We start from the raw sequence: 14,159 nt of genomic DNA, 5'->3' as shown, positions 1-14,159 counted from the left end.
TGCCCCGATGCCTCTCCCCTCAGTCCCATGGCTGCTGGTTTTCACTCCTTTTCATATTCTATGTGCCAGCCTGCTCCTGATTTACATTTTCTCAAAGTCAGATTTTAAGGACAGGAGGGCCCACAAAATGCTTCAGCACTCTAATTTCTGAAAATGTTACAGCAGCAATTTAAGGTGGGCACAAACAAGGCCAATTGAACCATTAAAAGATGAGGAAAGGAGAACAGGATGAGTGGGCCCAAGCTGCCACAATAACAAATCTCCGTCTGAACAAGGTGTTCAGTGTTGGTGGTAACCAAAAAAATTGCAGGGAGTGTAAACCATCAACCACTAGGGGGCAGCCCAGACTGAGCCTGACTTCTGACACTCAACATGACTTCTTCCCAGCCCCCTTCATCCCCCTAAGTGCCCCCTCGTGGCTCGCTTTTCAAAGAGAACGCCAAGGATACAAGTCTCCTCCGTGTAGGGGATGGGCACGCTGCTGCCAGCTGCCAGGTAGCTGTAGAAGGAGACCTCCAGGGTGTAACAGTAGGAGGTGTCATCCAGGAGACCCCCAAGAAAGCGGCGTCCTGTTCCGGCTTTCACCACATCTCGATTGAAAGACGTGTTTGACTGAGGAGAAGAGAGAAAAGGAAAACCAAACATGACACCCAAGGCAAAAGAAAAATGGAACAGGAAGGTGCGGGTTTGCCTCTGCACTGGAATGGATTGACAGGGAGTGCTGTGGACTCAGCGGTGCCACAGTCTGTATGGGTCTCTGTGTCCTCCCTGTGGCACTGTGCAGCACCTCACAGTGACACCAGACACATCAAAAAGTGTCTCTAAAACAGTCACACAAGAGTGAATGAGTGTGCCTATGCTATGGACTGGCACCCCATCCTATGTCAGTTTGTGTTTTGTCATCTCATATTGCCAGGGTGGGCCTCCACATCCCTCTAAGGCGGTCCAGAAAATGACTGACTGACTGAACGAATGAACAAATGAATAATGAAAGCCTCCACCATCTCTCAAATCGTCCAGTTTAAAGGATGCACTTCCTTGCATCTGGCGCCACCCAGCCTGCTATCATACAACTATTTAGCCCCGCCCAGCTTGCTATATTCAAATATTTAGCCCCGCCCAGCCTGCTATATTCAAATATTTAGCCCCGCCCAGCCTGCTATATTCAAATATTTAGCCCCACCCAGCCTGCTATATTCAAATATTTAGCCCCACCCAGCCTGCTATATTCAAATATTTAGCCCCGCCCAGCCTACTATCATTCAAATATTTAGCGCCGCCCAGCCTACTATCATTCAAATATTTAGCCCCGCCCAGCCTGCTATATTCAAATATTTAGCCCCGTCCAGCCTACTATCATTCAAATATTTAGCCCCGCCCAGCCTACTATCATACAAATATTTAGCCACGCCCAGCCTGCTATATTTAAATATTTAGCCCCGCCCAGCCGGCTATCATTCAAATATTTAGCGCCACCCAGCCTACTATCATTCAAATATTTATCCCCGCCCAGCCCATTATATTCAAATATTTAGCCCCACCCAGCCTACTATCATTCAAATCTTTAGCCCCGCCCAGCCTCCTATATTCAAATATTTAGCCCCACCCCATCTGCTATATTCAAATATTTAGCCCCGCCCAGCCTGCTATCATTCAAATATTTAGCCCCGCCCAGCTTGCTATCATTCAAATATTTAGCCCCGCCCAGCCTGCTCATTCAGATATTTAGCCCCGCCCAGCCTGCTATCATTCAAATATTTAGCCCCGCCCAGCCTGCTGTATTTCAAATATTTAGCCCCACCCTACTTGCTGCCACTCAAACATCATTGTTTGTTTGATTGTTTATCTTTGTTTCCACTTACCACCATTTGTAAAGCACTTTGAATTATAATCTGTATTGGAAGGCACTATATAAATAAATGTTTTTATTTAGACCCACCCAGCCTGCTGCTACCCAAGGCCTTGAGCTCCACCCAGCCTGCTGCCAATAATGTATATAGTCCCACCAGTATGCTGCCACTAAAAGTATGTAGCTGTGCCAAGACTGACACCCCTTCAGCGTCTGGCCACGCCCATATTGCCGCCACTCAAACATCTTTGCATGCCTAACCTACTGTTATTCAAACCATCTAGCCCCGCCCAGACTGCTGCCACTCAAGGCATCGAGACACACCCACCCATCTACTAGTCAAGTCACCTAGTCACACCTAGCCAGCTTCTGTTCAGGGTATCTAGCTCTACTCAAGCATCTAGCCACGCCCAACCTGCTGCCATTCAAAGTATCTAGCCTAAAACCAGCATGCTGCTACTCAGGATATGTAGTTCTGCCCAGCTGGTCACCCCTTAAGCACCTGGCCCCGCCACCCATGTCATGTCATGTCACCCACCCATGTCACACCTAGCCTGATACCAGCCATTCAAGGTATCTAGTCCTACCACATCTACCTGCCACTCAAGCATCTAGCCACGCCCTATCTGCTGCCACTCAAGCACCTGGCCCGCCCAGCCTGTGACGCGCTCTCTGCTCTCAGTAATCTCTCTGCCCTGTCACATGATAACATGTTTTTAAGATTTATTTTCAGGACCCCCCCATATGAGGGTTTTGTTGGGGGGCGGGGCATGTGAGGGGTCTCATCACTTTCGACAGACCCTGAAGTGAAGCTGTGGACTGGGCGGCGCTCACCGGTTCCACCGCTTCTCGTTTCTGTTGACTGCTCTAATGCGGGTTTGTCTTCTACATGCCAAGAAGGAGAAAATCAAGAGGCACCTAACGGCTCCGGAAGGACGATATTAAAGAGTAGTTTGCCGGCTGCTTGCTCAGATATTTCATGTAAACAACTTAAACCAATTTTGTATGGTGAGGCGGGCGCTCGCGCTTACCAAGCGTACCAGTGAAATGTCAAGGTCCTTTTAAGGAGACATTAATAACAGGCAGTGCGGCCATCTGCTGTGCTCCAGTGAAGCAGAGAGCGGCCAGCGAGCACCAAACGCATTACACAAAGTGATCGGGCTCGGCGGCCACCCCAAAAATCATTCAATAATCCGAAATACGACGCGCAGGACGGGGGCTCATCCGTCACGGCTGACCGGCGTGCGCAGACCAAACGTGAATTTCTGACGGCTGGCCTTTTGCCTCGTGCCGAGGTGCGGCCCCCTGAGGTCAAGTGGTCATCCTGACGAGCCTCAGCTTTAGAGTCTTTGAAATAAATGTCATTTTTCCTTGTCATCGCTAGCGGTTTCCTCAGCCCTGCAGATGTCACTTGCATTTAAACATCACGGTGGAGATGTGCCAGGTGGCTTTGGGCATCTTCAGATGATAAACGATTCAGGGGGTGACTGAAAAAACGTGGAAAACAATCCCATCATTTTAAGGGGAGATGGGCCTGGTGGGCATCGTTTATGTGAGAAGTGGAAGGGTCAGGGATGGCGCAGTTCCCAGTATCACCACGCGGTGGCGCCCTGCTCTAAATCCAAAATGGCCTCAGCCTACGGTGTACGTTAACCATCTCCAGCTGGGCTACCGTGTGCCACATCTCACCCTGGACCCTCACAGTGACTGAGGTGGGCACCTCTCGTCTTTCCTACGCTCCCCATTTTTCTCTCATTTAATGATTTCCACCTTGGTTTTTTGCACCTCTCCTTGAACCCGAGGCTACTGGCTATCTGCAGTGACCAGCTGGCCTTCCTGAATCAGCCCAATGGTGCTTCTCAGCTCTTGGCCCCTAATGATGGACTAAACTGCTAATTATTGCCCAAAATGTGCCCACTCCGATGGTGTGACGTCGGGTCCTGCCAACCTCTTCTAAACTCGAATGTCTGCCAAGGTGTGGAACGCGCCACCAATCCCCCCCGGTCTCAAGAAGGGGGAGGGGCAAGCCACGCCGTCCCGTCTCCTGCCCACCCCGACGGCCATCAAGCAGACTTTTATGAAAGTTTCACACGTCTTATCGGCTCCCAGCAGATTGTTGGAGAAGTTGAACGCAAGTCGAGTTTGTTTTTTCATGCATTTTACATTTCTGCAGCCCCCACAATTAAAATTGCAGGAATAATTAAGACGTTGCCCCACATTAGAGAGAAGCCATTATGAAGACAAAGCCTCCCTGCCAGACGATAAGGACTCGCCGGTGGCGGGGGTGGTGACAGGGACAGAGTGGCTAATTAGAACAAAATGAGAAATAAAGGAAAAGAAAATCAAGAAAGCGTCTTGATCCCGGGATGCGCATTAAAACGGCCGTCTGCGCAGTTTCACGCTTCTGCCAGACGCCAATTTAACAACATGGAGGCCAGGAGCGATTGTCTCGTCTGGTGCCAGGCCCCTCGTCTAAACAGCCTGCTTTGCTGAATGTGTTTCCGTTACATTGCTACCACCTTTATAGCGCCTTGCACAGTGGAGGAGTGGCAGTGTGATGGCAAAAGACGAGATGACTGATGCATGGATGAGTAGCTGAGGGAGGGCAGCGGAGGTCTGAGTGCCACCTCACCACCTGATGTCATCTGTGATGGCCATGGGAGGACCACCCAGCCATCTGGACCCTCCAGGCTCTGCCTGTGGCTCATGAGAGTCGCGCAGGCCAGTCAGTCAGGAAATGGAAGTGGCCGGTGATGGACTTGCAGCCCCTTCTGGGTTTGCTCCTGCCTTATGACCCACTTTGTCAGGGTGGGCTACCCCAGCCCCACAAGTGGATGAATGGATGGATGGATGGAAAGAAGTGTTTACCACCAATTTAATGGATGCAAATGGCAGACCCGATGTGTGTGTCCTGTCTAAGTGTGGGTGTGGGCACATGAGATACATATAGGGGGGCACTTGAGACCCTCTGCCATTTTGGGCTGTTCTCCAGTGGCCACAGCCCTGTTGCCTGTAAACAATCGTGATTGGTCACTAAACACGTGACTGGGGAGGACACAACATGTGATGTAATCGTACAGCAGGTATAACACATGGTGGCACAGAACAGATCTGCCACCAATCTGTGGTGTCACTGCCTCTAACTAGGGGCCGGAGTGCCAGTCACTTCAAGGACTTTTGTCCTCCAGGCTTTCAGACTGGGCGGATTTCACTGGGGTAGTCGCTGTGCAAAGTGTTTCTCACGTTCAAGATGTCACAAGATGTCATCATTATTTCGATATCAATTCACAGAGAAGCAGCACACTTACCAGAGAGAAGTCCGGGGCGTTGTGGCACAGCAGACGGGGAAACACGGCCTGCCTCTGGACCCGCTCCTCCTCCTCGAAGATGTTGCCATACATGAAGCCATTCATCATGGTGGAGTGGGCGTGCACGTCGATGTAGAAGTCCAGGCTGACCCTCTGTGGGGACGAGAGCAACAGACCCTCAGCTAAATGGGAATCCACCAGACAACATGTGTTTTACTGTGGCAGGGTCCTCTTTAAAATGTGGACCTCACCCAGATAGCACTGTCAGGGCCACCTGCTGCTGCAGTTCAAGATGGCCTCCTGGATACCAGAGGACCGGAACAGACAGGAGAGACACATGTCTAATATGTCCACAATGATAAAGAAAGTACAATAATCATATTAATACAACCTGGGGAATAATCAGGGCGCCCGGCTTAGACTACCAGATGGCTCTGTCTTGGTCTGAAAATGGCTGCCGATTTACGTGACCTTCTCCTCCATGGATGGCAAATGGCAGACAAATTGAGCTTATTTGTTACCTCGGTGGGTACCTTAGTGCAGCGACCATGATGTGCCATCTCCACCAGTGGGATAAGCCGACTCCGTACCTCATACCAGTCCTATTGAGCCACAACTCAGCCCACCAGTCCCACTGACCGACATTCTCATCCAGGCTGTCCTCCTGCAGGGGGCGTCACAAATCCTACCTGTCCCTTCAAGTGCAGGCAATAGTGGCCTGTCATCGCAGCCCACCTGTATTCCCCCAGGCTAGCCGACTGGTCACTTTCTGAGATTTTATTGTTACTACTTTTAACTCGTAGTAAACTTTAAAGTATTAAATTGTTAATTCCATATTTTTATCATAATATTATTACAGCAAGCTAATCAGTGTTTGATTGATCTATTTAATATGGTGTCTTTACAGCCTATCTACCTCTCTATCTATCTATCATATAGTGCCTTCTATCTGTCTGTCTATCTATCTATCATATAGTGCCTTTCTCTCTGTCTTTCCATCAATCATGCAGTGCCCCCCATATGTACTGAGTGTGTCTTCCAGAGCTGACCTTTGGCCCACGTTATTCACCAATGACCACTTAGTGACGGAGTGACCGAGGTGTCCTGCCATGTAGGTTCATCACGCTCAGTGGGATTCAATTCTGGCGTCAGGTTGCTGCCCCTTTTCAGCCAGCTGATGGTCCATTATTTGTGCAGGGGGGATGATCACAGACATTTTGCCCCAAGCCCACCATCAGGCCCCCACGCGTTTCTCCCTCTCTCGGATACTTCTTGATTTTAACCCCTTACGTGCCACAGCCCTTTGTCGATGTGTGAGCTAATGAGTGCGGTGACAGTGGAGACTTTGGGCTCCATCTCCCTTCTCCATCCGCGAGTCCACAGATAACTAAACCCCCAAATGTCCGCTGGTGGACGGTGCTGGCCGCGCTGATCCCAGCCACATTTGTTTCCAAGCACCGAGGAGGCTTTGCTGACTGACAGCGCTGATCGTTTTCTACACTCCAGCATTTTCTGCGACGCACTTAAGTGGGTGTCAGAATTGTCCAAATTGAAGCTAAAATGGTGCATGATATTCATTTCCGCCTTCTCCTGCCTGTATTTTCGAGCACCGGCTTCCATCAGGCTGTCACAGCAGACAATTTGACTGCCACTTTCTCAATAGCCATTAATTTTTCTTCCTTTTGGATCCACAAGAAGTTAATTTCTTGTTGCTAAGCAATGCAATCAATGCTTCCCAAACTCGTGAACTTAATAGGAGGTGCGGGCAGGAGGGCATCGCGCGCCATCTTGACAGGAAACTTCAATCTCATTTCACCGTGTACGGCTGGACGTGTGCCAGTCCTGTGACCTCGGGGCGATCGTCCTGCTCTGCTCTCGGGGCGTCTGAAGATCTGAACTCCGGGGTGGGGGTCTTCCCACCTTCATCATCTATCAGCCTTAGCCGGCCAGGGCCATCAGAACTGTGGGTTACCTGGTAATGTCAGCTTCATGTGGCAGGCAGGTATGGATGTGGCCCTAAAGTGTCCTTGTCACCAAGGTTAGACTCTCTCTCTCTCTCTCTCTCTTTCTAAGAGTGTTTGTACTTTTATTCTAATTTAGTAAAGTTTATGCCAGTTCCATTTCTCAGAGGGGACTTCTGTAAAAGTCACATCAAGTGGCTTTATTGTCACATCACCCGTACAACACATTGCAGCATATGGTGGTACAAAATGAAGTAACGCCAGGACCACCAGGGTGCAACATTAACATAAACACAGGACAAGTGCAACACAAGCAGCAAACTATACTATAAAACAAATGAAAGGTAATACATGAAAAGAAAGAGTAATAAATAAGTAATAAACAGAGCATTATTAACAAAGGAGCGGATCTGTGGGCCGGTTCAGGGTCCGGACCACCAAACTCGAGCAGACCCTGACCTTCGGCCAGATGACATTAGGACAAAGAGACCCTATGTGTGTGTCAGTGGTCTCAACGCTTCATAAAGAGGGGTCCCAGTGATCTTCTCTGCTGTAGGCACAATCCGAGACACTGCAGGACCCCGTCAATGGTGCCCCAGGATAATGTGGTGAGAATGGCAGGATGGGGGGGATTGGGGGCAGGCCTGCCTTCCTCAGCCACTAAAGGGGTTGCTGCTGCCCCTCCTCGTTAATGGAGGTGGTGTGAACTGACCAGTAGGGTCAGCCGCCAGGCACACACCACGGGACCCTCGATGTGCACTGGAGTGTGGACAGCATGGGCCTTCCCGAAGTGAACAGTTGTCTCCGTCGTCGTGTCCACGTTAAGAGACGGACTGTTGCACTGGCACCAAACCAGCCGCTGTCACGTCTCCATTCTGTAAGTTGACTGACCCCCCATTGCTGATGAGGCCCACCAGTGTTGTGTTGTCAGCCATCTTCATGGCGGTGTCAGAGCTGCATGCAGCAATACACTTTGGGAGTCAGCGGGGTAAACAGAAGTGATGAGGCTGGTGTTACTGCCCGTAGGTGGCACTAACTGAAATTCCAAAGCAAGACCTGACAGGCCAGATAGCCTGGGGGAATACAGGTGGGCCGAGATGAATGGCCGTTAACAGGCCGGCAGCTGGACTGGCAGTTGAAGGTTTTGCATCCATCTTCTTCTGCGCAGTTTCACAAGGTTACCGTGAAGTGGACAGGATAGGAGGAGTTGATGAGTCGGTGGAATGGCAGCTGAGTGACACATGGAGCAGGAGAGTCAGTGCGCACTAGCACAGTCCAGTGGTCCGAGGGGCACATCCAGGATGCCAGACTAACGTAAAGAGAGGGTGTCAGAGAAACTCCCTCGGCTGCCATATTCTGCTGCTCCATTCAAAGGCAATGCAGGAGTAAAACCAGTTGGCATACTAAGACCGAGAGCCAGCTGGTCATCTAAGCAAGATGAACGGCTTGTGGTCCACTGCCACACACGAGCGACTGGGAAGCAGCTAGAAGAGGGTCTTTATAATAGCAGTACCACGCCAGAGCAGGGGGTGGCGAGCTGCACTGACTTTCTCTCGCAATCCTCAGCGGGCCGTCAACGGGAAATTCCGTTTGGGTCCATCGATGACGTCACTTCCTGTCCCAGCGTTATTGATGACGTCACTTCCTGTCCCGGCCTTTAAAGCCGCCATATTCGCACACTCAAATCAGTTCATGAACACGAGCGCAGATGTCCTTATATTGTCATGGATAACCTGAGTCACGGCAAACAGAGGAGATGTTTAACGCCCGAGCCGTGGTGTCCTTCCAATTAGGAAGACCGAGGTGCTGAGGTCTGAATAAAGAGGGGGGGGCGGCCCGTGGAGAAGCAAGCACGTGATGAAGAGCTTGCTGGCCTTTCTCAACGTTCTCGACTTCTCACACTTGCCTGTTTAATGAAATGATTTCCCTGACTTTAAAGAACATGAAGCCAATGATCTGCACGGCACTTTGGCGTCACAGAGTCCTTATGCCCCCTTGTCACGGTCCGAGGTCTCATGTTGTATTCCCCTCAGCCAAGGCCTGTGGTGACCCACGACTGCTTCACTCGGGTCGCCCGCTCCACTTCAATGTGACTGACGGCCTCACAGGTTTAGGATGGAAACTGCTGCACCACTGGGGTCCGAGAAGCAGAAGAGAACCCACATGCTTTTCTTCTTTCTGGCCTGCTGAATGATCTAAAAGGGCAACTTTCCAAATCTTGGGGTGTCTTAGGGCACTGCCATATAAGACGACCATCTCCTGCTCAACCAGCACCCTGCATAAATCTGAAACCAGACCTTTACTTTTGGTCGTAGATGTGATGACAACTAACAATCCATTGAGGCAAAGAGATGAGCGACCTGTGACCTGTGCCACCCCACCTCATGGCACTGCCAGGGTGGAGAACACACAGTAGGTTGTGCTTGCACAGGATTGGTTCATAAGAGACGGCATCCTGTTGGTCCAAGGAGTACAAGGAGTAAACTGCATGCCAGCAGCCCAGCTGCCTGTCTCTCCGCCCATCCATCCCACCCGGAGACCACCCTGGGCCAAATATCAATCAGCTTAGAAGTGCAAGACGAGAACGAGAAAGCCAGCTGATTGTCTAGGCACAATGCCAGGTTGTGTGGGGTGAGTGCCACACCAGCTTCACACACCTTTAAAGTAAACTGAAATCGGCATTCAGCCATGTGAAAAAGTAAGTGCACCCCATGAAACGTGAGCATATCAAGATTTGAACTTTATTTGAAAACTGTCTCTCCAGATGAAGGTGATGAAATAAAACACCCGACTTCAATAATTGATTCAACAGATGCCAAGGAGGAGCCCTGGCTTAGAGGTAACACATGGGGTGCATTAACTTTTTCACAGGACTGCCAATGTGACTCTCAATGACTCAAAGTTCGGAGCCCTCTGGATTTGGGCTGCCTGGCGCTTAAATGAAACGGTCGGTGGTCTGACCCCAGAGTGGACACGAGCGTCACTGGAGAGACCCTGAAGGCAGCAGCTGGCACCGGGCAGGCGAGTCCAAGTGTGACGTTTAGGACCGTTTGATAATACGGGGCGCAGGGTGACCCCTTTACGATGAACCTGGGCACGCGTGCAATGCTGTGTGGCTCCTCCCTCCCCTCGGCTCGGCTTATCCGAGTCGTGCCCGCGCCCCCCCCCACTCCCGCTCCTCATTAGCCATTCCACACAGCTCCTTTGCTCCTGAGGGTTATAAACAGAGGGGAGCCGAGCCCAGGAAGACAGCGCTTGAAATTCTGCTCACAGCCAAAGCAATTTCCTGGCGAGCGGAGTGCTGTCAGCCGCGCTGATGCCTGCTTGTGAAATATAGATACTGGGAGTGGGCCATCGGCAGCTGGTGTCAGCCTGATGGATGACGCCTGAAAGGAAGCAAAGCGCCTGCCGTTAAGGCTGCTCCATCAGCCACTTGAAGGAGATTCAAGGGTCTAATAGAAGGAGAAAGCTCTCTAATCGCCTGCACTGTGCCGATAACGGAGAGAGCAAAGGGAATCGGGCTGCCGTTGGCTCTTTGCCGCTCTCGCCTCGCCCAAGCCCAGGGCCCATGCCAGTGTTTAGTGGTTAGCCATCACAATGAAAGACTGTAAAGCCAGAGACCTTGCTCTGTCTCCCTTTTGCCACCCGGACTCAAATGACATCCTCACTTTGATGCCACTGCCTCCGACTGCTAAAGCCTAAAGCCGTCGGACTCTTGGGTGACATGCCAGCCATCACAGAAAGTCACAGAGGGCCTAGATGGCGGACTGGGATGACAGTTCTGTTGCGACTTTTGGATATTTAGTCCCCTTTGACGTTTTTCTTTAGCTTGTCATCATTTTCAGTCATTTCTCATTTCTGTGCCCACAAGCATTTTGGATTTGGACTGCTTGACTTGTTCAGCAGTTGCCATCATGCCATTCGCTTTTCTCATGGGCACTGCCATGACACTAGGAAGTTGCATCATATGATGTCATCAGCTGCCGTGAGGGGCCAGGCAGTCACATTTATTTGTCAGGATGGGGTTGCTGGAAAGGCCAACTCCACAATTTCCAAGTGAGCTGAGCTCAGGAAAGACAATAAAGCAAAAATAAAATAAATGTGAGTCCTCCGAAACAGAATCAAAAACTAGGCCAGGCTCTCCACCAGTCTGCCCAGATAAGGCTCACTCTCAGGCAGCCTGACTGCTGAGGCAAATGGGAGGCTTCGGGCCTGTCTGGGTCTCAACATGGAGAAGGGGCTTCTGAATTTCAGAATTCACATGACAGCCTCAAAATACGTCTAAGCAGAGGGAGAACTGTGGAAACACGGGCTTTATAGAGACAAGTACAGTAAGATCTGTAGAAAAGATATTTATAAAAAAGGAAAATATAAGAGGGCGGCACATTGGCGCAGTGGGTAGTGCTGCTGCCTCACAGTTAGGAGACCCATCTGGGTTCGCTTCCCGGGTCCTCCCTGCATGGAGTTTGCATGTTCTCTCCGTGTCTGCGTGGGTTTCCTCCCACCAAAGACATGCAGGTTAGGTGCATTGGTGAGAATTGTCCCGTGTGTGTGCCTGGTGTGTGTGTGCCCTGCAGTGGGCTGGCACCCTGCCCAGAGTTTGCTTCCTGCCTTGCGCCCTGTGTTGGCTGGGATTGGCTCCAGCAGACCCCCGTGACCCTGTAGTAAGGATATAGCGGGTTGGATGATGGATGGAAAATATAAGAAGAGACTGAGAAGAGTAAAAGGAGCCACCAAAGGGCCATCCTAAGCAACGCAACCAGGAAGAAAACATCAAAAATTACAACACTGACAAAAAGCCCCCCAGAGCACAATCAAATGAACCGCACAGGACAGGAATGGGGGGTTGGGGGGTGATGAACAGGGTGCTGCCACCTCTTGGGGATCAGGAAACTTAATGACATTTAAGAGGACAGTAAATCACAGTCATGAGTCGAATACAAAGACACAGCGCCAACCCAAAGCGTCTCTTTATATATGGCTGGAACAGTCAGGTGGCCCCGCCTCCCCGGGCTCCATAATTAGATTTAAAATAATAACAAGAACCTGAATTAACGTGCAGTCAGCAGGAAGACCGCGGCTGAAGCTTAATATGGACAAGCAGGAAGTGCACGACCCTCGTACCTTTGACCGGGTGATGTCATGTGCCACGTACTTCCAGCTGAGCTTACGTAGCAACGCCATAGAAACAATAAACAAATGGACACAAAATGGCGGCGCTCTTGAGAAAACAACATGAACCTATAAATGAGCCGCTTAGTAAACCGCAAACTAAGAACAACTGCTGTGTTATTAACAGGAATAATGGAAACAAAATGTCTGCGTCGTGCATGGGAACAACGGTCGCAGTTTGTGGTCTCGTCGTAAACGACTGGCGCGTCGTGAGAATTTCTGCCTTTTCTTTTTGACTTTTGCTGGACCCTCATTTGGGTTTCATCAGCATGTTCCCTTCCTGGTCCCCTCTGACCTGTGACGTAACGGGGGTCTTGTATGAGTTTGCTGAATTTAATCACAGATGGAGCTTCGGGTGGGATGGCCCTCAGGTGCTGAGCCAACTGCCCTTTAATGGACGTCACTCCTCGTTCCTCTGCTCCATGTTCGACTTGTTTGTGCTTTTTATTTTGGGGGTCTTTTGATTATTCAGATTATAGTGAATAATGTGAGCAGGAGATTAACAAAGGCAGAGAGAGCTGACAACAGGCGGAGGTCACAATGAGTTAGGCCAGCAAGATAACAAGCCAATTGAAGGAGTCAAAATGCTGAGCAAGCAAACAAACCAAAAAGAAAATCCAAAAGCTGAGAAAACCCAAAGATTTGTCATTAAAAAAAAATCACAAAACTAGGAACACCTGAGGCTCTGCTGCCATGCGTACAAGTTGGCAGTGATGATGTCACAAGGTCAGGGTCACATGTCCAAAAAAAAAAAAACAGTTGATCAACTCACAACAAAGATGGCCGCCAACAAAAAAAAACGACCTCACCAAAATGGCGGCAGCACAACAAAAACCAGAAGCAAGTGCAGCCAAACCCAAAGATCCAAAATAATTTAAATTTCCAGCCATTGGCCTTTGTTATTAATTTTTGAATTTTGGACTGGGTGTTGGTTTCCTTGTTTGTTTGCCCTTTGCATTTAGGAGATTTTTATTTCTGCCCCTTAATTAGTTTTCTTTACTTAGCATTATTGTTGTAAGAGAATCTTTTGTTTGGCCGTATTGTTCTTTAACTACGCCACACGGTGGAGACATTTTGCTCGTTGATTAGTACACATGACACTAATGACAGTTTAATCTACAGAGCTCAGACACTAGAGGGCGACACACCTGCAAGCTGTAATGAGGCTGCAGCACAAAAGGGGCGAGCAGACCACCAAAGACCACCAGCCAGACCAGGCCTTCACTGGGTCTGACACTAAAACAGATCTCACCCCAGGCAGCCTGACCCCAGACTCAAAAGGCAGACTTCAAAATGGGGCTCAGGACTAATAAGCTAAAAAGAATTGAAATGTCCTTGAAGGGAGAAGGCAACTGTCAGCCTCTGGCTTGAAATGACGGGAGTTCAGACACCAGACGGTGAAGAAGTCAGGAATTCCATCCACGTGTTGCATGTTAATTAGCATACCGGACTGTCTACAGGGGGCAATGGGGACCCTACAGACTATAATGGCCCAATACTGAACTACTTTTTTAAATTTGTTGAGTTCTTTATGTGGAAGTTCATCACAACAATTCCTTTTATTTTTGTACTAATTGTACACGCATATAGAAACTTTAAAATTAGTGTTTAGTATTTATTAGGCCGTTTTGGGCCACCAGAGGGCACACTGTGTGGTAGGTTCATAGAAATGTGCTGGCTGTGACTTCTGTTTCCCCACACTTGTCACACTTGGTCACTGCTGTCCTCGGTGTCCACAGCCTGGCTGCTCAGGGATGCGTTATGCTTGAGGAGCTGTTTGTTCATTACTCTTTGGGCACTTGCTTCTTATTCACATGCATCCCTTGCCAACTGTAAATCTTTTAAACATCTGGAGCAGATCAATATAGT

The 14,159-nt window shown here is 49.7% G+C and overlaps 2 protein-coding genes across 2 annotated transcripts in view; both read right to left on the bottom strand.

Moving 5' to 3' along the window:
* Positions 1-14,159, bottom strand: part of agbl4 (AGBL carboxypeptidase 4) — a 460,603-nt gene that overhangs the window by 16,470 nt on the left and 429,974 nt on the right. The window contains exons 10-11 of the mRNA XM_028812463.2: positions 5,158-5,310; positions 450-612 (exon numbers count right to left, since the gene is read on the bottom strand). Of these exons, the coding sequence (XP_028668296.1) occupies positions 450-612; positions 5,158-5,310 (316 nt within the window). The remainder of the gene's footprint in view (positions 1-449; positions 613-5,157; positions 5,311-14,159) is intronic.
* The window catches only part of bend5 (BEN domain containing 5), a 308,697-nt gene that overhangs the window by 182,257 nt on the left and 112,281 nt on the right, over positions 1-14,159 (bottom strand). The gene's annotated exons all lie outside the window — the stretch shown is intronic.

This window comes from Erpetoichthys calabaricus, chromosome 10, assembly GCF_900747795.2.
Source record: "Erpetoichthys calabaricus chromosome 10, fErpCal1.3, whole genome shotgun sequence".
Lineage (NCBI taxonomy): Eukaryota > Metazoa > Chordata > Cladistia > Polypteriformes > Polypteridae > Erpetoichthys > Erpetoichthys calabaricus.
Note: the sequence above shows the minus strand (reverse complement) of the source record. Positions and strands in the feature narration are given on the sequence as shown.